General features: G+C 61.9%; 1 protein-coding gene across 3 annotated transcripts in view; it reads right to left on the bottom strand.

The window, feature by feature from the left end:
- Positions 1 to 4,816: 4,816 nt before the first annotated feature.
- SLC9A1 (solute carrier family 9 member A1) overlaps positions 4,817 to 22,799 on the bottom strand; it is a 30,679-nt gene continuing 12,696 nt past the window's right edge. For 2 of the 3 annotated variants that reach the window (XM_083810259.1, XM_083810261.1), the window contains exons 2-12: positions 13,459 to 13,919; positions 11,885 to 12,135; positions 11,207 to 11,424; positions 10,650 to 10,852; positions 9,857 to 9,946; positions 9,387 to 9,457; positions 8,761 to 8,934; positions 8,498 to 8,612; positions 7,971 to 8,072; positions 7,552 to 7,624; positions 4,817 to 6,841 (exon numbers count right to left, since the gene is read on the bottom strand). In XM_083810259.1, coding sequence (XP_083666385.1) covers positions 6,519 to 6,841; positions 7,552 to 7,624; positions 7,971 to 8,072; positions 8,498 to 8,612; positions 8,761 to 8,934; positions 9,387 to 9,457; positions 9,857 to 9,946; positions 10,650 to 10,852; positions 11,207 to 11,424; positions 11,885 to 12,135; positions 13,459 to 13,919 — 2,081 coding nt within the window. In that variant the 3' untranslated portion in view covers positions 4,817 to 6,518. The remainder of the gene's footprint in view (positions 6,842 to 7,551; positions 7,625 to 7,970; positions 8,073 to 8,497; positions 8,613 to 8,760; positions 8,935 to 9,386; positions 9,458 to 9,856; positions 9,947 to 10,649; positions 10,853 to 11,206; positions 11,425 to 11,884; positions 12,136 to 13,458; positions 13,920 to 22,799) is intronic. The other variant, XM_083810260.1, reaches the window with a different exon arrangement.

Genomic DNA, 22,799 nt, shown 5'->3' with positions numbered 1-22,799 from the left:
GTCACCCCGGGGAGCAGCAGCGCTCCACATGGGGCGGGGAGCTCCTCCTCCCCGGCCAACCCTGGCATCGCCACCGCACGCTGCGGCTGTCCTCGTGCACCCACCACTTCTCCCCATGCACCCACAGTCCCCATGCACCCACTGCCTGTCCCCAAACCCATGGCAGCTGTCCCCATATGCACACCAGCCGTCCCCATGCACCCACTGCCTGTACCCAAGCCCACACCAGATGTCCCCATGCACCCAACGCCTGTCCCCACGCACCCACTCCCTGTCCCCATGCACCCACCGACCGTCCCCATGCCCATGGCAGCTGTCCCCACGCCCACACCAGCCATCCCCTTGCGCACGTCGCTGTCCCTGCGCACAGCCCCATGTGCCACCGTCCCCACGCAGGTGCCAGCTGTCCCCAGGCACTTGCCTGCCGTCCCCGTGCACACGTGCCACCGTCTCCGTGCCTGAGCCGCCGTCCCCGCACACGTCCCTGCTGCCTCACGCCCGCTGTGGACTAAGGAGGTGGATCCCATCCCTGCATCCTCCCTCGGCAAACACGGCTCCCGGCCACCTCCTGTTTGCGGGTGTCCACCGGCCCCGCTCCCTCCCGTGCAGCCCCGTGCCTGGCACGGCCGGGCCCCGGGGTGCCACCGCTGGCAGCAGGGACCCCGTGGGCACCCCGTGGCTCCCGGCCCTGCGGGGCGACGGCTTCGTGCTCCAAGGAGAGGAGAGCTACGAGGATGAGGAGGGTGAGGTGAGGGTGAGGAGGAGAAGGTGAGGATGAGGAAGGCGAGGTGAGGATGAGGAGGATGACATGAGGATGAAGAGGATGATGTGAGGATGCGGAGGAGAAGGTGAGGATGAGGAGGACGAGGTGAAGATGAGGAGGACGAGGTGAGGATGCGGAGGAGAAGGTGAGGATGAGGAGGAAGAGGTGAAGATGAGGAGGACAAGGTGAGGATAAGGAGCAGAAGCTGAGGATGAGGAGGACGAGGTGAGGATGAGGAGGACGAGGTGAAGATGAGGAGGACAAGGTGAGGATGAGGAGGAGAAGCTGAGGATGAGGAGGACGAGGTGAGGATGAGGAGGACGAGGTGAGGGCACTGGTGTGGCAGGGGGAGTGGCACTGCTCTGCTTCGCAGAGGGGAAGGAGTTGGCTGATTTCTGCCTAATTCACCCTAAAAGCCAAAAGAGGGTAGAAGAAACCTGGGCAGGGGATTTTGGCTCCTGGGGGTGGTTTGGGTGCCTCACCCACAGCAGGTGGGGAAACTGAGGCAGGGCGTGCAGCAGCATTGCCCCCCCCCACCCCCCCGTCCTGCTGCCCCCGGACCCTGGGCACCCCCATGCACCCTTGGTGCCTCGGTGGCCCTGAGTGACACCACCACGAGGCGATGTCCCCGTGCCAGCCACGGCAAGTCCAAATTTGTCACCACCCGGCATGGGGGGGGACATGGTGGCTCTGCTCAGAGCCCAGGGTCCCCGTGGGACCACCCTCAGGTCCCCCACACCCCCCGGCCCCAGCTGCCTCTCGGAAATAATGATAACTGGTGGCGGCCACGAAGCCACCCAGCGAGGTGTCGGGAGCCACTGCCAAGGGGCTGAGATGAAAGGCGCTGCGGGAGCGCAAGGTGTCATCCCGGCAGTGACACAGGGCTGGGGAATGGCACCCGTCACCTCCCCGGGCTGCTGCAAAACCCTGCCCGGGGCACAGTGGGGGACACGGCCCCTGGGTGTCCCCGGAGAGGTGCCGGGAGCAGCCACCGAGCCCCATCCCAGCTGCCTGAGCCACGCCGGGGGTGTCACCGTCACCATCACCGTGCGGGGAGGCCTCTGTCCCCCGACCCCCTGAAATGTCCCCAGCTCTGCTGCTGCCGCTTCGGGGCCGAGCAGTGAGGGAATCCCAAACCACACCGCACGTTCCCAGCCGTGTAAATAGCGACCTGCGTGCCCTGGGCTCGGCAGCTTCCCAGTGACAGCGCGCTGCTCGGCTCGGCTCGGCTCGGGGATTTAAACACGCGGCGAGTGACGGCCCGGCTGCGAGCCACTGTTAGTTCGAGCCTGGTAGGAAACGTAGCTGGCCTTTCTCTTTGATTTTTTTTTATTTTTCAGGCCCGAGGTGATGGCACCAGGTGGTGGCACCTTGCCGGCTGCCCCGCTGTAGGAAAGCAGGGACCCGGCCGGGAGCTCTGCTCTGGGCAGCTGCCGAGTCCCGGGCTGGTGACAATGGTGGGGACATCATGGCCACGGCCCTTCCCGAGGGATTTTGGTGCTCGTGTTCGGTGCAGGACCCGGCCCTGGGGGTGCAGAGCTCGCCGTGTTGTGCCTGGAGCATCAGGAAGGCCGGGGACTGTCTGGGTAAATATCAGCAAATCCTGCTAAGCCGAGGAGGCACCTGCAAAGCGGTCACTGACGCGCTGGGCTTTCCCCGAACTGGACACGACAGAATCTGAATGAGCCAAGACAGGGACCGAGCACCAGGATGAGCGCATTAGGGATGGGGAGAACCCCCCCAGCCCCTACCCGCAGCCCCCACACTATGGGGTCACCTCCATCCATCCGGCCCTCAGCAGCCGGTCCCTGCCTGTGCCCGATCCCGTGGGATGCTCAGGACTTGAGCCCCCCCCCCATGAGCTGCGGGGCTCCCGGCACCATCCCCTGGGAGAACCTCGCTGCCCTCGGAATGGGGCCGCTGCAGCACCGCCGTGGGTGCAGGGAGGATGAGGAAGGCTCGGAGGAAGGACCAACTTGCTCTGCCTGAGCTTTGTGCCACACCTCGGGGAGGGAAACTGAGGCACGGGGGAGCCCAGCTGCCCTGGCTCGGGCAGATTCCTGCAGCTGCGAAGGACAAGGGCGGCCCTCTCAGGGTCCCACTGTTCTCCCTGTCCTTGGCGCTGGCAATCAGGGAGGGAGAGAGAAGGGAAACCGGGGGCTCGGGCAGGGCACGGGGACACAGCACGGCCACGGGGACCACAGGGCTCGGGGACACTCGCCGGGACCCATCCACCCCGTGGCCTCGCTGCGTGCGCTTCAGCAGTTGCTCAGCGGTGACAGCCCATCCCTGGAGGGATTATTAGTTCCTCCCTCATTAAGAAAAGTTACTCACCCCCTGACAGAAACAAGAATATCCTGGAAATGCCTTTGTTTGGCGAGCTCTCGCATTAAAGCTATGACCAGAACGGGGAGGGCGGCTGCACGTGATGCACCCTGGCACGTGTGGCGGGTGAGATGCTCACACCCGGCCCGGGTTGAGCCCTTGGGGCTGCCCCGAGCTCTGCTGTCGCCCCCTGTGCCCGGTTTGGTGGCCGTCACCGTGCTGCTGGGCTGTGCCAGCACCTCCCAGTGCGCCCAGCACCAGACCCCCGGTGCAGCCCTGGGGACCCGCAGCACCCCAAGCCCCGTGCAGGGCAAAAAGGATGGCACCCGCTGCCCCGTCCGCTCATCCTGCCCCAAGGGAGCCGTCGGGAAGCCCCACGGAGCAGCAGCGGGGCCGAATCCAGCCCTGAGACACGGGGGGACCCTGGGCTTCAGGTATTTTAAGCAGATGAGCAACGCCAGCGCTTATGCGCTTGCTGGATTGTAGGCGCGTGAGTCACGGCCGCGCTGAATCAGAGCTTTAATGCGCAGCGGTGAAACACGCTCGAGTTATGGCCGCCTAAAAGCCAGGGGCTTCTCAGGGGGGGGAGAGGGCACCCCGTGGGATGGGGGCTTCGGGGTCGGGGCTGCTGCGTGGCCCTGCTCTGGGGATGGGGGTATTGTCCCCCAGTGCCCAGCTGGGTGAAGGGTGCGGGTCCTGAGCAGGGAGCTGGGGACCCCCCACACCTGACCCTGAGCCCTGGATGTGTTCTGGCCCTATGGCCATGCTGGTGGCCCCGTGGCCATGCTGGTAGCCCCATGGCCATGCTGGTAGCCCCGTGGCCATGCCGGCTTCCCCAGCAGCAGGGCCCAGAGGGGTCCCCCGGGCCCTGTGTTAATCACAGGCTCCCGACCAGCCCGATGACACGTTCCCTGTTCCCCGACACGGCCCGACGCCAGCCCTGCGCTTCCCCATCCCAATTACAAACACAAAACAAAAGAGGAGGGACGTTGGGAGCACAAATCAGACGTCCCCGCTGCTCCCAGGGTTTACAGGAGGGCCTCGTCCTGCACAGCTTGGGCAGCCAGAGACCCAGCTGGCTTCTAGCTGGCGGGGCACGGAGCCTTGCTCAGCGGGGCAGGAGGGGTCCCCATGTCCCCAACCCCGGGGGACAGCAGCCAGCGCCGGGCACCTCATGCCCCCAGAGCAGAGCCGCTGCCCCAGCACAGCTCCCCGGGCCAGGAGGGTGAGCCGAGGGCAGGAATTTGGGCACGGATCCGAGACGGGGGAGCGCGGGCTCGGCCATGCCCTGCCGCAGGGTCTGTCCTTCCTCCTTGGGGACAGCGCGGGGACAATGCACCGGGGTGGGCACCACCACCACCTTGAGGCTTCCTCCAGGGCTCGGTGATGTCCAGCACCCAGATGAGGAGATCTGGGCTGGGTTTGCCTTCGGGATCCTTTGTGCTGACGGAGCTGGCTCGTGCTGCAAGAGCTGCGGGTGCGGGACAGCCCTGCTGCTGCGGGACGCACCCGGTGCCGTCACCCATGGGTGCTGGGACAAGCAGCGACGCATCGGGGCTGGCGTGAGCCTGTCGCTGCCCCGCAGGGCCCCCAGAGCCCGGTGGGAAGGTGAGGGATGGACCCACCACCCCCACAGTGACTCAAGAACGGGCTGAGGTCTTGCAGCCGCCCCTCGAGACACGGCTGGTGCCCCGTGGCAGGAGTCCAAACAGCCGGAAAGAAAACACAAAAAATTAACATTAATTTATTAGAATATTCATGAAAAAAAAAAAAACGAGATTCTCTTTACATGTGTTTTTTTTTTTTCTTTCTTTTTTTCTTTTTATACAAGAGAATTTTCATTGCTTTTATTTTTTTTTTCCTCCTGGAGACAGAGCAGGGCACGCAGGCACACACAGACAGCGACGGCGGGCGCTCGCCCCAGCGGGAGGAAGCCGCGCGGATGCCAGACCCCGGGGCCAGGCACGAGGCAAGGCCCGGGGGTCCCGGGATGGGCGCGCACGAAGGCAGCAGGACAGGGACGACGCGTGACAAGGCACGGCATGGGGAAGGGGAGGCAGCTCTGGCCCCCCCCCGGGGTGCTGAGCACCCCATGGCACGTGGTGGGGGCCAGGCGGCACACGGGGGACAAGATGACATGCTTGAGCACGACGCGGGATGGTCCTGAGCCCAGGGAGGGCTGCGAGCCACCTGAACACCCAACGCTCCCTCCCAGCAAAGTCTCGGGGCTCGTTCCAAGCTCAGGACCCTCAGCACCCCCAGCTGGCCCCCTCCTGCCAGCTCCCGGCCCCGCTGTGCCCCCGTGCTGGGTGAGCAGCAGGAGCCGGTCCCCAGCTCTTCCCGAGCTCCTCTTGGTCGTGGGGGAAGGAAAAAACATCCAAACCGTGTAGAAAATACAATCATCCGCACGTCACCTCCCCGCGGACGTCGAACCCGGAGGCTGTCTTTGGTTAAGGAGCACCCGGTGCTGTCTCTGCCCCCTGCACGGGATTTTAAGGGGTCGTGCACGGGGCCGGAGCCATGCTGCCGGGCAGGCGAGGGCAGCAGGAGGGGCTCGCCACGGCTCAGAGGCCTCCAGGGCACTCGGTGGCGGCTCGCAGCGGGGTCCCCGAAGGGCTGGGTGACAGGTAGCAGCTCCAGGAGACGAGAGGCGTTGAGGCCCATGCTTGCAGGGCCGCTAAGAGCGAGAGGGGAGCCGGGTCCCCCTCGCATGGCTATAGGATATTTAATTTAACAAGACCCGGCGTGAAATGCAGTGCTGGAGGAGGTGTTCCTGGGCAGCAGCCAGCCCCGCGGGGGAAGCAGCCAAGGCAAGGGGACGCCGACATGAGCCTGCGGTCCCCGGGAGGCTGCCGAGGGAGGCGGTCTGTGCCCCAGCCCCCGAGCGGAGCCTGGCTCCCCCCTCCAAGCTTTCCGCTCCAGAATGGAGGCGAGGAGGCAGATAAAAAGCGAAGCAAAGGAGAGGCAAAGCCGTGCTGCGAGGCAGGCCCCGAGTTCTCCAGCCAGAGCCCACGCTGCGCTTGCCAGAGCCACCCTGAGGAGCCACTCGCTGGTCCTGAGTCAGCGCAGGTGGGGGCGGCGCTGGGGGCAGCCTCTGGGGGAGCCCTGCCGAGGCCTGGCAAGTCCCAGGCCCTGGGAGATTGTCCGTCACCCCCAGGGCACAGCAGGCAGGCGGTGCTGGGCGCCCCCGTCCCCTCCACCGCCGGCCGTCCCAGGGGCTCCATCCTGCTCCTCGGGGCCGGTCCATGGCTTGCTGGGCAGAGCCGTGCGGGCAGTCCCCGTCCATCTGGGACGGTCTCTCCTTCCAGAACCCAGCGTGTAGTGATAGAGGAACCAGAAAGGTTTGGGGGGGGGGTCAAAGAGAGAAGAACAAATGAAGAGAGAGAGAGAGAAGCCAGACGGAGACGCGCGAGGCTTCACGCGCCCGCTGCTACTGCCCCTTGGGGATGAAGGGCTCCCCCTCCTCCGGCTCCGGCCGAGGCCCCGGGTCGCTCAGGCACCGCAGCATCCGCTGGCTGCTGGGGCTGTCGCTGGTCCCCGGGGTGAAGACATCGTCAGTGCCCGGGGAGGAAGGCTCCTTCACCCGCATCACCAGCCCCTCCTCATCCTCCTCAGGCGAGGGCGGCAGGCCGCCGCAGCCCTTGGGCACCTCATTCGACAGGTCCACGGACTCCGGCGACTGCGGGGAGGCCGGGTCGATGGTGATGATGGGCAGGTTCTCTGAGTCCGGTTTGGGTTCGTAGGCCAGCGGATCTGGGGGGGCAGAGAGGTGTCAGGCAGAGCCCAGCTCACGTCGTGCTGGTCGTGAACAAATTGGGTCAACCTGGGGGGTTCCAGCAGGGAAGGGGGATGTCGGGGACCTCCAGCTATAACGCACTCCAGGTGATTGGGGTCTGGACCCCCGGGCTCACTCCCTCTAGTTTCCGAGACGCTGTTTAAGCCCTTTTTCCCATCTCCACATGCTATTTGGAAAGGCAGCAGCCCTGCTGCCCAGGACTGCAGGGTTTGCACAGGGAGAAGCTGCCCTCTGGTGATAAAACACCGCCTCAGCAAGCACCAAAGCAGTGCAGTGCCGCGTCACGCCGAGCGGGTTACACTCAGGCTCCTCTCCTCCAAGCTGTCCCCAAAAGCGGAGGGAAGGACATACAGGGCAGAAGAGAGACAAAGACGGCAAAGTAAATGTGTGATGGAGAAGCCAGGAGGACAGGGGAAGGTCTGGGTGTTGGGAACTCCTGCTCCTCTCCCCGGCAGAGATCGAGAACGGACAGGGAGAGGCAGGGCTGGGAAATACGGCTGCAGGGACAAGGTAAGATGAACTCTGGGCAAGCCGGGTTGGAGAGCTGGCAGAGGGACAGAGGGGACACAGGACGGCTCAGACTCCGAGTGCCTCAGCACCCAAGTGTCAGTGGTGCTCAGCGTGACACCGACAGCGACGCTTCCCCAGCAGCTCAGCGCCGCCCTACCTGAGCCTATGCGAGCCCGGGACATCGTGGGCGAGTCGAGCTTGTGAGCCGGCACCGTCAGGTAGTTCGCCTGCTGCAATCAGAGCGCAGGGAAGGCAGCGTGAGGGGCTGCCTCCAGGTGAGTGGCTGGGATGAGCAGGGAAGGGGAAGCCTTCCAGGACCCCAGGCCACAGGGACGAGCAAGAAGCAACGTCAGCACGCAGAGAACAAACGCACGCATCCTCCCACCCGTGCTGCAAGGACTTGTTGTGAGCCTGCCTTCATGCTGGGATGATCAGAGGGCAGATACCCACTGTCAGCTGAACTCAGCCTCCTCCCCATGCAGGACACCGCTGTCCTTCCCAGGCTGGGAAGCCCTGTCCACCTTCCTGTCCTCCCTGTCCTGCAGCAGCATCCCTGCCCCAGTGTCCCCTCCATACCCTTCGTTCCATCTGCCGAGCTTTCTGCCTCCGCAGGAGCATCTGGTTCCAAGCTTCCTCGTAGGGGTCGGCCACAAGCGTGTGCCGGTTGTAGGATCGCAACTGGGAAAATGCCCAAGAAAAGGAGATGGGTTAAAAACCTTGCAGAAAGGCAAAGAAAGGTCGTATCATTTCCCTTAGGGATGGGATGAAACAGCCGCCAGTGGGCACAGAGCGTCCAAGCAGTTTGGTGGCTCGTCCCTTGTACATTAGCATGGCATGCCCGATCCTGACCCACCGTGACCCAGCAAGGGTTTAAACACCAGGCTCAGACAACAAGTCAGCCTCCTCTTCAGCACTGTCCCAAGTGAAAAAGCCTCTTGGGAAGAGAAAGCCAGACTAAGAACACAAAGGGCTGAGCTCAGGGATGCCCTGGCAGAAGTGCAGACCTGGCCCCGAGGGTTTCTGGCTGAAGTTGTGCTGGCCACCCCCAGGGAAGCAAAAGCGGCACACAGGGTGCAGAGGCACCGTGCAGGGTCATGCCTTACCCTCTGCCTGGTTTTCTGCAGGTTATTGCGAAGGATTTTCCGGATCTCCTCCTCCTTGTCCTTGGACAGGGCTGGAATGACGCGCTCCGCGGGCAGGGTCTTGGGGTTGATGTTCCTGCAAGGACAGAGAGGATTCAGAGTCACAGTGCGACAGCTCATGGCAGGGCTGAACGGCTGCTTGCCCTGCAGCCACAAACTGGGAGTGTTCACCCCGTAGCCAGGGCCCCTGGGAGGTTCATCACGGCCAGGGCTGGGGAACTCACTGGATAGAGACCGTGGAGACAGCAGAGGGGATCTTGCCCAAACCCCCGCTCTCCACCAGCTCGATTGCCTGCTTCATCTCCATCTTGTGATAGAAAGCGATGAGCTGGGGCTCCTTGGAGCGCTCCCCTGCAATCAGGCACTTCTTCACGTACTTCTTGTTGAAGCGGTTCAGCCTTCCCGAGGACACGGGGGAAGAAGAAGGACGATACGTCAGTCCTCCCCCCGCCTCAGCACCCGCTCCCTGCTCCCCGCTCTCCTGCTGAGGCCAGCAGAAGATGGATCATTTCCCACAAGCACGGGTCAGGAACCCCTCCAGAACCAGGCAGCCTCCAAAACACCACACCACTGCTCCTACTGACAGTGGACAGACCTGAGCTCCGGCAGGGACCGGCCACCAGCTGTTCCCACACTGCTGTGAGCATTTTGTGGTGTGACAAAGGGGTGCGGCCCCGCAGCCACACTCACCCTCAACCCAGGGCCGTAATTCATCAGGGAGGGAACTTGTGCTGCTACTCCAACCCGTGGAAAACCCTGGCCTTGGGCTGGGGCATCCTGCTAGGTGGCCATTCAAATCTTTCCCCACGTCACCCCCAGGTCCCCCAAGCCGCAGAAGCTCCGCGCTCACTTGTCTTTCCAGTGGTGATGCCCGTAGTGGCCACAGATATCCTCGATCCCCGTCAGAAGGTGATCCAAGAACTAGAAGAGAAGGCCCAGGGCGTGGGCAGCTTGCAGGGCTGCTGCCTGCCTCTCCCCACCACCCTGACGCCCGCTGCCCCAGGGGTGATGGTACTCAACAGGGTGTAAAACTGGGGTCGTGGGGCCAGGATGGGCCAAAGAAGGGCAGCACGGTCCTACATGGCCTGTCCGCTGCACTGCCTCCGCTAGGCGGAGGGGAGGTCCGGGTCGGAGCAGGCACTGGGCGACACATATAGGGGACAGCCCCTTGCTCCGTCCCCCCTTACCTCGGGCACCGACTCAGGGGCAGCTCCCGCTCCGTAAACCTGCCTGGTTACAGCGGTGGAGGTGGCAGAAGCAGAAGAAGAGGGGTAAGGCGGCAGAGAGAGGCATGTGGGAAGGCTGGGCGCAGCGGGTTACCTGCGTGTGGATCTCCTCGTTGATGGAGCGCTTCGTCTCCTGCTTCTTCTTCACAGCCAGCAGGTCCACCAAGGGCCGGATGGTCATGCCCTAGGGAATGGGGCAGGAAGAATCACAGAATCATAGAATATCCTGAGTTGGAAGGGACCCACAAGGGTCACCGAGCCCAACTCCTGGCTCCATACAGGTCTACCCAAAAATTCAGACCAGAGGACTAAGTGCACAGTCCAAATGCTTCTTGAACTCTGGCAGGCTTGGCGCCATGACTGCGTCCCTGGGGAGCCCAGGTTCCAGTGCCCAACAACCCTCTCAGTGAAGAACCTCTTCCTAATATCCAGCCTGACCCTCCCCTGTCGCAGCTTGACACCATTCCCTCAGGTCCTACCACTGGTCACTAAAGAGAACAGATCAGCGCCTGCCCCTCTGCTCCCCCTCGTGAGGAAGCTGCAGGCTGCCATGAGGCCTCCCCTCAGCCTCCTCTTCTCCAGGCTGAACAGGCCAAGTGACCTCAGCCTTTCCTCGTATGTCTTCCCCCCTAGGCCCTTCACCATCTTTGTAACCCTTCCCTAGGGAGGTTAGGCCTCTCCCCACCGTGGAGGTTAAGGTGCCCGGCAGGAGCTGGCTGGGTTCAGCACAGCTGAGGTGCTGCTGGTGTCACTTGTGAGCCTGAAGAGCTTTGCAAACCAAAGAGGGGACAGTGGCGGAGGCTGTGGCCATGCTCCTTGCTCTCCATGCCCCCACACGGCTCGCTGCCCCCCTGTAACCACAGCACGACCACCTGCGAGCCACCAACCTGCACAAAGACCGTGAAGAAGATCACCGTGATGATGGCCGTGAGGAACATGTCCCTCATGTCGAAGTGCTCGTAGTCGAGGAGGTAGCAGAGGGAGAAGGCGATGGCCCCCCGCAGCCCCCCGTAGGCAATGATGAACTGGTCCTTCGGCGTCAGCTTCACAATTCGGAACTTGTTGATGAACCAGGTGAGGACCAGGACGCCTGGGGGAGCAGGGCAGGACCTCAGGTGAGCAGACGGTGAAGGACACCCCCAGTCCTGAAGAAGCCCCCCTCCCAGAGCCCAGCTTGAAGGCCAGAGCAGTGTCATGCCCTCAGGGCCACAGGTGCAGGTGGGTGCTCTCCTGCTCATCCCTACCCCGTGTCTAGGATAGACTTGGCCTGACCCCATCTTCCTGCAAAGCCAACCACCAGCAAGGTCCAATGCCCACGGTGGAGCAGTGCTCCACCAGTCAACCCCAGTCTCCCCAGCAAGGTACGCTAGGACCTTGTAGCCCTGGAGGGAGCCCAGGAGCCAGGAGAGGCCCCAAGAACCTTGTCCTCACAGCGGGACCTCACCTAAAACCCTCGCGATGAGGCAGAAGAGCAGCGTGCTGATGACAAAGGTCCAGTTCCAGTAGTGCTGGCCGGCCACAGTGGAGACACCCAGGAAGATGAAGATGAGAGTCTCGCTCACGCTGCTCCACATCTTGAGGAAATACTTGATGGTGGTGTGGGACTTGTGGGAGATGTTGGCTTCCACGTAGGGCCGCATGACCACGCCGGAGGCGATGAGCCTAGGGGCAAGGTCGGGGCACTCAGCAGCCATGGGGACAGTCCCAAGCCCTGGCCCTGCAGGACAGGGCTTGTGAGACACCAGCAATTATCCAAGGCCTCCAGGGAAGACAACACAAGGCTTCTCCTTCCCCCTAGTAGGGCAGGAATGAGCATTGGAGCCAGGAAGCACAAAACCATGGCATTTTGAGCGCTCAGCAGGCCCTGCCCGCTACCACGTGCCCAGAAGAATGGGAAACGGGCTGCCAGTGCTTTGGGATCCGTGGGACAGCTCAGGACAGTCTCTTCCCTCATCTGCCTTCATGCATATCCTGGCCCAAACACACCTCTGGCCCTCATCGGGCACGCACTGGGTGTGCTGGGACCGCCACAGAGATGCGGTTACACCAGAGTAAATCCTCCGAAAACGGGGTCCTGCCCTGGGGACAGGAGGGCATCTCATCCCACCCGTGCCCAACTCACGCCATGATGCCAGAGAGGTGGAAGAGCTCAGCAGAGAGATAGGCCATGTAGCTGTAGAGGAAGACGAAGAGGGGCTCGATGACTCGGATGTGGGAGGTGAAGCGGGAGGTGAAGGCAGCAATCACCCCATAAATGACGCCCACGAAGACGCCGCCCAGTGACACCACGAAGAAGCTGAGGAAGCCGAGGATGATATCGATAATGGTCACCTGCTCAAAGTTGGCAAACTCCTCGAAAAGATGGTAGAGGACCTGGGGATGAGAAGGGAGAGGGGGTTTCAGGCTGCCCTGCTGCCAACAGACACCCTCACCTCGGAGGAGATCTGCTCAGGGACAGCATCCACACGGACACAGCCCCATGGGGGGCAGCTCCCCGTCCTCCATGGCTTGCAGGGACTCGGTGCAGCTGGACACGTGTCCGGGACAGCTCTGCTCCCCAGCACTGACCCAGGAGGGGCTTCGGTCAAGGATGAGCCAGCAAGAGACTGTTCCTGCTTCCCAACAGGACGGATCCAGGCTGGGGGACCCCCAACAGCCACATGGGGAGAAAAGCCTGCCCTGCTCAGCACGGAGAACAGCCCAAACCTTTTTGCTGGTTTGCTGCTAAAAGGGCAACGAGGAGCCCACCCTGGGCTGCATCTCCCACCCCCAGTGCATTTATTCGAGAGATTTCAAAGTAAAATCAGTAAAGTAAAATTTTACTTTTTTAAAGTAAAGCCAAGGTGTCAGGAGGGGGACACTGGTTTCTGAGCATCCCGCAAGGATACTTGAAGTGGTGGGAGGGCAAGACGCCAGCTCCAGCCTGCCAAAGCTGATTCCTTGGGCATGGGCAGGGACAGATGTGACAGCAGAAGGCAAAAGCGTTCCCCAGGGATGGGAGCGAGGACTCAGACCCTGCAGGGAGCCCCCGGCCAAAAGGGGAGAAAAACGCCTGGGAAAAGCCCCGTGCTGGGACAGTGCGTTCCTCCTCACCCTGTGCAGCACGCCGAGCAGCCAGCCCTGAAGCAGACAGATGGGATATGGGAGAAGAGCCAGGAAAAAGCAGTGGGCTAGACATAAATTTAGAGGTCAGCACAGCAGAGAGGAGGACACCAGGCTGACAGGCACAGCAGCAACTGGACACAGACGTCCTTTGGAACCAGCACAGCCCCCTCCGTGCTCCTGCTCGCCTCCGCTGGGCGGACAGGCAGGGTCCCTGCACAAGGGGCGCAGGAAAGCAGCGTCCCTTGGTCCCCTCCCTGCATGTCCCCTCGCCTTGTAGCGAGGGAGCAGAGCGAGCAGCAGGGCTCCGGGCTCATCACCGAGATGCAGTAGCTGGCTGGGCATGTGCTCTTGGCTCCCCGAGTCTGCCAAGCAAAAAGTTTCACCTTAAACCACCTCTGCGGTGTTTTAGGCTGCTATATTTAGCTCTGCACCTGCAAAAGGTTAGAAGCAAGCAGAGAGCTAGGCGGCCCGGCTGGCAGGAGGCACCTCGGAGCTCACACGGCCCCGTCCGTGCCAGTCCTGGTGTCACTCCAACGCAAAACCCCGTCCCCTCGTCCAGCCCCCGGGCTCTGCCCCACCGCCTCCACTTACGACGGTGACGGCGTCGTTCAGCAAGGACTCCCCGAAGACCAGGATGTGCAGCAGCTCGTTGATGTGGATCTCCTCAAAGACGGCCAGCACGGCCACCGGGTCCACGGCCGAGATGATGCTGCCGAAGAGGAGGTTGGCCAGGAGGCCGATGTGGTTGAGGCCGCTGCCGCCGATCTGGCACACGGCGTACATCAGCCCGCCCAGGAAAAAAGCGTTCCAGAGCGTCCCCACCACGGCGAAGATGAGGATGGTGCCCAGGTTCTCGGTGAACTGGCGCAGGGGGAGGAAATAGCCGGCGTCCAAGATGATGGGCGGGAGGAGGAAGAGGAAGAAGATCTCAGACCTGAGGATGGGGGGCTTCTCGCCCACCCCTTTGATGAGCCCGCCGACCAGGAGGCCCACCACAATGAGCAGGCAGCTCTCGGGAACGATGTTGGACACCGAGGGGATGACGTGGAAACCTGGAGGGAAGGAGAGAGCAAGGCACACGTTGGGTACAGGAACGGAGGGAGGGCACCCCTGTGGGGGCGAGAGGCCAGTTCCAGCCCCCCCCGCACTCATTGTGTGCCTCAGTTTCCCCTTCTAACCCCCTTTTTCCCCATGCTCCCAAGCTGTAAAGCGGAAACTACAGCTCCACCAGGCTCACGCACCCAGGGCATTGCTTTTTCTCAGGCCAGAACACAGCAGAGCCCCAGCCCAACACCTGGTGGCCGCTGCCTGGGGTCTCCGGAGCCCCCCAGCCCCTGCGCCAGCCGCCTGCAGCACAGGCGGTTCTCACACAAGCTGTCGCTGGCCCCAGCTCTTCCCGGCAGAGTTACTAATCCCGAGCGCACGTAGGCACTGGCATTTCTCACCCGTCAGACGGCAGGCTGCCCACACGGATGCCGTTACAGGCTTTGGCAGGAGGCGGCAGCGCTGTCCCCGTCCCCTGGTGCCCGGCTCCTACCCGAGCCGCTCCGTGCCTCGCCCCGAGCACGCGGCAGGATTGGAGCGGGTGCTTGGGGGGTTCTGAGGGCAGCAATTTGAGCAGCTCCTTGTTCCTCCTCCTGCCAGCTTCGGGAGCAAGCAGGGGAGTTTTACGTGGCACGCTGCAGCGATGCCTGCCGTCCCTGCAGACAGGGGCACAGAGGCGGGTGGGCTATATCTCTGCAGAGCAGAGCTGTTCCCTGGGGTACAAGGTAAGGCAGAGCTCTTTATTCCCTTTTGAACCAAAGCTTGACCCCAGATGCAGGTCTCTGAGCCAGCCACGACCCACGGGCACGCCACGCAGCCACCAAACATCCCCCAGCGACATGGGCACCCGACATGGCAGGCAGCACAACGCTGGGCAAAGCGGCGCTTCCACCGATGCACTGATACCCACAGAAGGATTTGGGGCCAGAGGTTCCCTGGGTACCCTCCCAGGATTTATAATTATTATTTTGAAGTGAGGCACATTTGTTCCCTGGCAGGGGAATAGGTTTAAAATAAGGAACCCTGACTTGGCATCCCTGATGTTCCTCAGTTCCTTCCGGCCGCGCGGCTGTGCCATCTGCACATCGTTTCACAGCAGACTAAAAAAAAATAAAAAAATAAAAAAAAACCTCCCTCCTGAGGCAGACGCCTCGCCACCAGCACATCACCGACCCAGAGCTGCTCTGCTGGCGGCGAGCCCTCACCTTCCCCGAGCCCGCGGGACAACGTCTGCGCCCCGGTGCCGGCTCATCTGTCCTCCACCTGTGCAGCGGGGACGGCGCCGCGCAAATAGGGCTGGGGAGGGAAAAGCTTCCCCCGTGCCTCCCCTAAGGCCCTCCAGTGAGTCAGCTCCAAGGACAGGAGCAGACCTCCAATTGCTGTCCAGTTGCAAGCCTGGCACCGCAGAGGCTGGAGGGTTCATGACACCCGGGGCCCCCAGCGGGGCTGGCCACGGCCTCGGCACAGCGCAGGAGGCTTGGGAAGGTCTCGGGTTTTGTGGCGAGGGGCAAGGAGCCCGGTTTCTATCTCAGCTTTGTGGCAGCAGCACCATGCGGGCAGGAGGCCTGCTGTCCCTGCACTGCCACGGGGCTCATCCTGCTCTGAGCAAAGTGTCCCAGCGACGAGGGGAGCGGGGCAGTCGTGGCCCCCCCCTGAAATCCCTTCCAGAAGGGGCTGCCGCAGCCCTGGCGAGGTGTGGGCACGAGGGGACGTGCCTGAGCTTCCTCCAAACACTCTGCCAGTGTCCGGCCATCCGCACTCAGGGATGCCCGGACTGGATACGGTTCCTGATTTACCCCCGTGGGATTTTAATTCAGTCCCCAGCCCCCCCTGGAGCCCACGCAAGTGCTGAGCACCCCAAAGCTCAAAGCCAAGGGGCCCCGCGGTGCCGGACGGTCGCACACAAGGGGGACGGCTGTGGCCCAAGCCAGAGAGGAGGTGATAATCCTTTTTCCTAGCACAGCTCATTGGAAACAACCGGCACTTCTAGCACACTGGGCAATCGCATGTCTCAGCATATGCCATCCCTGGCCGGAATAAAGTTTAAAGCTACACAAGCAGCGAGAAGCCTGCAGCAAATTGGTTTTCGCTTGCTGGGTACGTTCAGTCATGAATAAAACACAAACACTGACAATTAAGCATCTCTCACTTCTTCCCCACAGGCCCCAGGATCCCATTAAACTGGAACATTCGCGTGCTGATGTGAATTCAATGTTTTAGAGCCTTTTTGTAGGCCCCTAAAAATACATTCACATGGGCTGCATGTTAATTATGCCTCTGATTTCGCTGAATCTCAGCCATTTTCGCTCCCCACTTTCCCCGCTGAGTATTTTTAGAGCGCTTGAAAGCTCCTCGGCACCAATCTGTTGCTGGGATCCTGCAGGGATGCTGCTCCCGGTGCCGGGCTGGCACCCCATGTCGGGGACAGGGACGTTAGCGGGGAGAAATGCAGCCGAGCTCTGGCTGCGAGGGACCCAGGTGAGGCAGGGGGAAGCGGCCAGACCCCAGCTCTGCCTCTGCATTTCTCTCCTGGAACAAAAGGGAGGCTGCAGCAGGATGCCGCACGTGGCACGGACACATCCAGCGAAGAGGGAAGCGGATTGAGCCTTACGGAAACCTCCTGCTCCTGCTCCCAGCTGCCAAGGTTTTGGTAAAGGGTTATTTGCCAAGGCTGAGCCGTGCCGGGTACCTGCCGCCACCCTCCTCTCCCTCTTCCCTCGCTACCTGGCACAAATATCATGGCTCTGCACAAACTGGGACTCATCTACTGCAGCTCTCCTCTGTGTGTGCTGCGAACCCCTCCTCTGCCTCCAGTGCAAACCCAGCAGGAGCTCAGAAGCAGGGCAGGCACAGCAAGACCTGCAGCACTCTCCTTTTTCTTTTTTTTTTTTTTTTTCCATCCTGCTTTAAGCACCATCTGCTTTTTGCCGCAGCAAAAGGGCAGGAGGCTGCATCCGTGCAAGGTCCCAGTGGGAACCCCAGCAGGGAGAGCACTGCCTCACGCTGCTGGCACAAGAGGAGCTGCCCTAACAAGAGACGGGCACGGATGCAGAGGCTGCTCGGACACCAGGTGTATGCAGCACCCATCACGCCGCTGCCAGGACACCCTGAGCCACCAAGTCCTGCAGGAGCAGAGGGGACAAGGCAGCCCGGTCTCCGACAGACGGACGGAGAAGCACCTCTGGGTTTCTGCGAGCCCCATCAGGAGGAAATTCCTCCGAGACCCCGTTTCCCCCCCCTGCCCTAACGGCGACCCCCAGCCCAGAGCGCGCACAGCCACTCGTGAGTCCTGCTTTGGAAAACAAACCCCACGGAGGCGGTTCCTCCGCTATCAAAGAACATCAAAACTATTAAAAGCAAGAACAGTTGAGTAAACATCAACCTCGACGGCCTGAGCAAACACGGAAAGGGAAATCTGCAAGTTAATGGTTTCTGTTCCAACGGTTCCTTGTCCGCATCGCGCATCCTGCTCGTACCCTGCCTGGCGTGGGACTGCCCAGCCCCTGCCCAACAAGGCAAACACGGGGACTCTGCGAGCTCTTGGCTGCGTTAGGGCAGAAACCAGCCGGGGGACTGGTTTTCCAGCCTCACCGTTAACAAAGGTCGAGGAAGGACGTTTGGAAATCACGGTGCTTTGCATTAGAGATTAACCCAGGGCTGCTCCTCGCCCCAGCAGGCGCAAGGCTCCCATCTCAGCTGCTCAAGGTCCCGCCGTGTGCTACCAGGGGGGGCCCAGGCTGCTTTCCCCAAGGACCTCGATGCTGACGGATGCAGCACCACGTAAATATTTACTCCCAACCCAACGGCCTGGGAGAGACTCCAACCTACATGCTTTTTTTTTTTTTCCCCTTCCTTCGCCATAACTGGGTTGCAGCAGCGCTGTCGGATGGGCGGGTGCCGTGCCTGGCGTTATATAAGCTCTGTCCCACTGCGTCTGCTCCTTCTCTGCCTAACGACTCAAAACCTGCCACATCTGATCTGCTTCCACCTCCTGCCCAAGCCCCAGCTCGAAGGGACACGGAGGGAAAGGCGCTGGGAACCCAGCCCAGAGGCAGCACCCGCGGAGCACAGCTGTCCGAGCGACCCAGACCCCACACGAGCATTTGGCCGAAGCGCTGCTTCTTGCACCGCAGCTAAAAGAGGCGATCTGAGTGCCCCGAGCTGCTCACAGCCGTTTGGAAATCTTCCCTCCAGGCCAAAAGAGGCCAATTCGCTGCTCTCGAAGCACAGGCCACTTGAGAGCTGCTCCGGGAGCTGGGAACCCACTGTGAAAGGGGGTCAGCAGCACCTCCCGGTGCTCAGCCCAGCTTCGTCCCGCAGCAGAAAGCCCCCAGGACCACGGGCACGGCGTGCCCATGGGGTCACCTGCCCGCCAGCGCTGCCCCATCCCACCCACCCGGGACTGCTCTCCCCTCTCGTCACCCCAGCCGCTGCAGTACAGCTCCGTGTGGCACGGGATCCAAGGTCGGGCTTAGTCACAGCTCTGGCAGCGCTCCCCTGATTTAAGGACCTTTCCCAAAGCAGCGCAGAAAGCATGTTTTAACGGTGTTTTAATCAAATCCTTTAAAAGAACGCTTACGGCGAAAGAAAGGAGAAGCCTTTATGCGCTTCCCTGCCCCATGCCACGAGCTCCCACCCCAGGGACATGGCTGGAGCCTGAGCCCCCAGCTCCTGAAAATTGCTGATGGTCAGAACCCAAAAATAAAAAACACCAGGCTCCGTTTTCACGATGTTTGCCAAGACCCGAGGCACCGGGGGCTGGCAGGACTCAAAGGCGAGCCCAGCCTTCAGCTCGCCCAGGGGCGGCCCAGTGCTAAGCCCAGTTTTCCACCACTGGTCCCAGCACGACCTCAGCCCACGTCCCAGTGCCCGGTGATGCCAGCAGGGCACAAGGACACGGCGTGCCTGCCCCGGGGATCAGCATTATCGGGTCCCAATGGCTCCCAGAGCTGCCACACGCTCATCTCCATGATCCCAGAGCCGGATTGCTGCGAGGCATTGCGTCCCCGCAGAGCTCCCCAGGCAGGTCGAATTTGGTGGTTAACATTTCCTCCTTTCGTGGCAGAAAAAGAGAGGTGGAGGGGAACCCACCCCACGTTTGGCTTGGCTGGTGTTTTGGCCAGAGCCTGACAAGCGGATGGAGGAATGCAGAGAGACGAGGCCGGGGAGCGGAGCTCCTGCAGGAAAGCTTTGCACGGACAGGGACCGGTGTGGTGTGGGAGAGGATCGGCCACGTTTCCGACCCGCAACCCCTCCGGAGGGCAAAACCCAACCTGTGCACAGCCCTCCTCCGCCACGGGCAGCACCGGGAGTGCCGGCAGCCACGAGGGGAGGCAGCACACGGCGCTGGCACGTTCACAGTTAAATGTCACGCTCCTGCGGCTTCACCTCCGGCTTCCCGAGTGCCCACGCACCGAGATTTATGGGAGAGCCACGCTGCTTCCAGGAGGATGTCTGCTAGCCGAGAGGAGGCAGGAGAAACGAGGCCAGTTACAAAAACATCCCATTCCCAGGGCTTCAGAAGTCCTCGAGAGCCGCTGCAGGCTCCGGCAGGCGTGCGGCAGCCCCTGGGGAGAACCCGCACGGGGATTACACGGCCCTTCCACCCCCTGGGGGATTTGTGCCGAGGGGAAGGAGGTGAGCGCGGGGTTAGGCTGGACGAGGAGGCAGCGAGGTCCCAGTGATGTACCAACGCACCACGGCCACGCCACCGCACTTGCTGCAGCCCCGGGGACCCCACGGTGGGACCGGTGGCGTCGTGGCTGGGGCAGGGATGTGCTGTGGGGCGTGCAGCGGTGCTGGAAAAGCCCGGGGAGAAGGCACCGGGCCGGGAAGGAGGCAGCAAGGGGGAGCAGGCACGCTCAGCAGGGCTGCCCTTCTGAAGGACACTGCAGAGAGCACCGGCTGTGGGAAGCACACGTGGCTCAGCAGCGCCAGGGCCCCTCCAAAAGCCACTTTAACCCTTCTGGGCAGCAGGCTGGCGGCAGCCAGGTGGCTCCTGCCCCGTCAGCAAAGCCACCAGCGCGGCGGTGACAGACGCAGGGGGGTGCTGGCTCCTTCCCGCGTGACACGGGAACCGCGGAGAGCCCCGACACACGGACGCTTTCCTGGGCAAGCCCCAGATGAAGCCACCCGTGTGTCACCAGCCACAGGGGCCGGGCACTTGCGAAGCCGTTTCCCAGCCCAGCGAGGCACTGCCAGGGCCGGAGGAATGGAGCCGGGCGGCGTCTGCACGGGGAGGCCGGGGGACAGGACCGGGACCTCGGAGCCAAGAGGTGTCCGGGGGATTTCTCACAATTCCCCCTCCGGCAAACCCAAACCCCTCGCAGAGCAGACCTGCGCCTCGGATCACAAAATCGGGTGCTGCAGTGGGGAAGGCTTTCGTACTCTGTGTTTTGGGGTGGCAAAGGGCTGAGGATGTAGGAGCAAACCGCAGGCAGGGCTAAAGCCCCGCGTGGATGGAGGAGCAGAGCCCTGCTGCCAGCTCTCCTGCCATGCTGATGTCTCATTAGCTCCTGCTTTACCTGCCAACCGTTTTCCACAGCAGACCTCTCGTGCTGCCGAGGCCCCACGTTCCCTCCCTCTCCACGGGTCCCCCCTGCCCCACGGGGCCATCACGGCACCGGGATGCCTGGGGGAGGCTGTCCCAGGGGACGTCTGCCCCGCGGCACGGTGCTGGCAGGGGACATGGAGCCGGTCCCTGCGCTCTGCCAGCCCTTCTCTTGGTGCGTGGGGGATTTTGGGGGATTCACAGCCTGCGGTCGTAGAAACAGCTGTGGCTCCAGTTCTCTGGTGTTCCTCCTCGCTGTCCTGCCTGCTGGGGCTGCGAGGAAAGGGCTCCCCACGTTGTCCCCACGGCACAGCGGCGCAGCTCCCCGAGGCCTCGCTGCTGGCAGCCCCTCTGCTCCCAGCTGCAACCCATCGAGACAGCATTTTGCAACCCGCCCCCGGGGAAATAACCCGTGCTGCGCTCCCAGATCCTGACCGCAGCTCCAAAAAAGGAGCCGGACTTCTCTCTCCCCTGCGCAGCAGCGGAGCACCCGGCCATCCGCCGGCCGCTGCCGTTGTCCAAAGATCAGCCAGGCTTTGCTGATTGCTCCTGGCCTGCAGCACAGCCTCCTCCCGGGATGTCTCACGGCTGCTCTAAGTGCGTCTGGCCTCCGTCTGCCTTGTAAAAGGGAGAGGATCCGTCGAGCAGCCTGCGCACACGGAGCAGGGAGCAGGGCACGGAGGGAGGAGACGGAGCCGCACGCACCCGGCCCCGCTGCCGTTCGCAGACGTAGCGGGGAAGTCTCCAGGGAAGGGGATGAAAATTGAACTTGCAGCGAAGGAATTAAAGAGCTGGTGATTTACACCTAAAAATAGAGCAGAGCCACAGCTCCTGTCACCCTGCAAGGGGAAGTGGGAAAAGCACGGCACTTAAATTACATCCATCGCAGCTCCCAGGCTCCAACGTCACCACCTGAGCCTCCAACCCCTCCGGCACACCGAACGGGCTCGCTCGGGCACTGCCCAGCCCGGGCAGCTCAGTGGGGCTGGTCACAAACCGTGCTCTGCTCCGCCACGGAGCAGGCAGGATTTTCATGCAAGTCCAGGTCTCCTGAGGACACTTCTGCAGCTCCGGCGGGCTGATGGCAACGATTTGTGTTGGCTGGGGGAGACCTTTTAGAAAAGCATCCCATGGCCTCGATGCACAGAATGGAAATCTTTTGATCTTCCCCTCCAAAATGGCATTTTCTGTTTAGAAGTTGACATTTAACTTCTATTCTTTAAGGTACAGGTACATAAAAAGCTCGCAAGCAGAACAATTTGCTCCAGATCAAACAAAACGTTCCGTTCAACCCTCATTATTTTCCTGCGGCTAATTAGGAAGAAAAGCCAAGAAATGGGAACCTAATTAATTTATACTGCTGCTCGTGACTCACTGAGTTAATGCAGATCCCGCAGCGGGGCTGCAGGGCCAGCACCCACCCAGCGCTCAGGATGAAGCCGCCCCTGGCCTGGATCCCTGCAGGATCCGTCCCCCCGAACACAAGGTGCCCTGGCTGACTCCCAAACCTTGACGACGAGCTCGATTATACACATATGCCTCTAGAAACCATGTTGGTGCTGCATGGCAGCCAACAGCCATTAAGTCCCGTTGCTATTTGCTGCAGATACAGCCTTTATTTATTATTTTTTTTAGGTCTGACGTTACCATCCCACAGCCCTCGCTCAAACAGCCGGTCCCACTGCACGGCCACTGAATCGCCCCTTGTTTTCCTTCCCTTCCCCTCGCACTGCAAACAAACTGGGGGTGACGGGAAGGGAGTTTGCTGTGATAGGAGATCAATAGGTGCCTGGCACAGCCTCCAGCTCGCCCAGGCTTGTGTGCTCAGCCCGTCTGCCTACGGCGAGGCAAGCGTGCACGAGAAGGTGACCTGCCCGGCCCCTGCCGCTCTGCGGGAGATAAGAGCGGCGTTGATAGAGTCAAACCCTGCATGAGTCAAACCCTGAGAGCTCCACAGCCACCTACATCAAGGGAAAGCCTTCATCCCAGGCAAAGGGCTTACGGCGTCTCCGCATCTCGCCAGGAGGGGCTGGCGAGGGTTTTGCGGCAGGGCTGGTGAGGTCTGAGAGCCTGGCAGCTGCACCATCCTCCTGCCGCAGCACTTCGCAGCCAGCTCCTGCTCGTGAGCCCCTAACAAAGCCTCCGATGGAGGAGACAAGTCTAGGCATCCTGCAGCCCCGAGGCGGCTGGAGGAAGCACACATGTGCTTCCTTTTCCCAGATCTCCTCTGGGGACCTTCAGGGAGCAAAGCCCACGCCTCACAATGGGGTAAACAGAGAAAATGCTGCAGCCAGAGCCTTCCTCCTCAGCAGGATGCTGAGTGAGAGCTCCTCGTGCC

Source organism: Anser anser, assembly GCF_964211835.1.
Source record: "Anser anser genome assembly, chromosome: 24".
NCBI classification, from domain to species: Eukaryota; Metazoa; Chordata; class Aves; order Anseriformes; family Anatidae; genus Anser; species Anser anser.
This window is presented reverse-complemented; position numbering and strand designations above follow the sequence as displayed.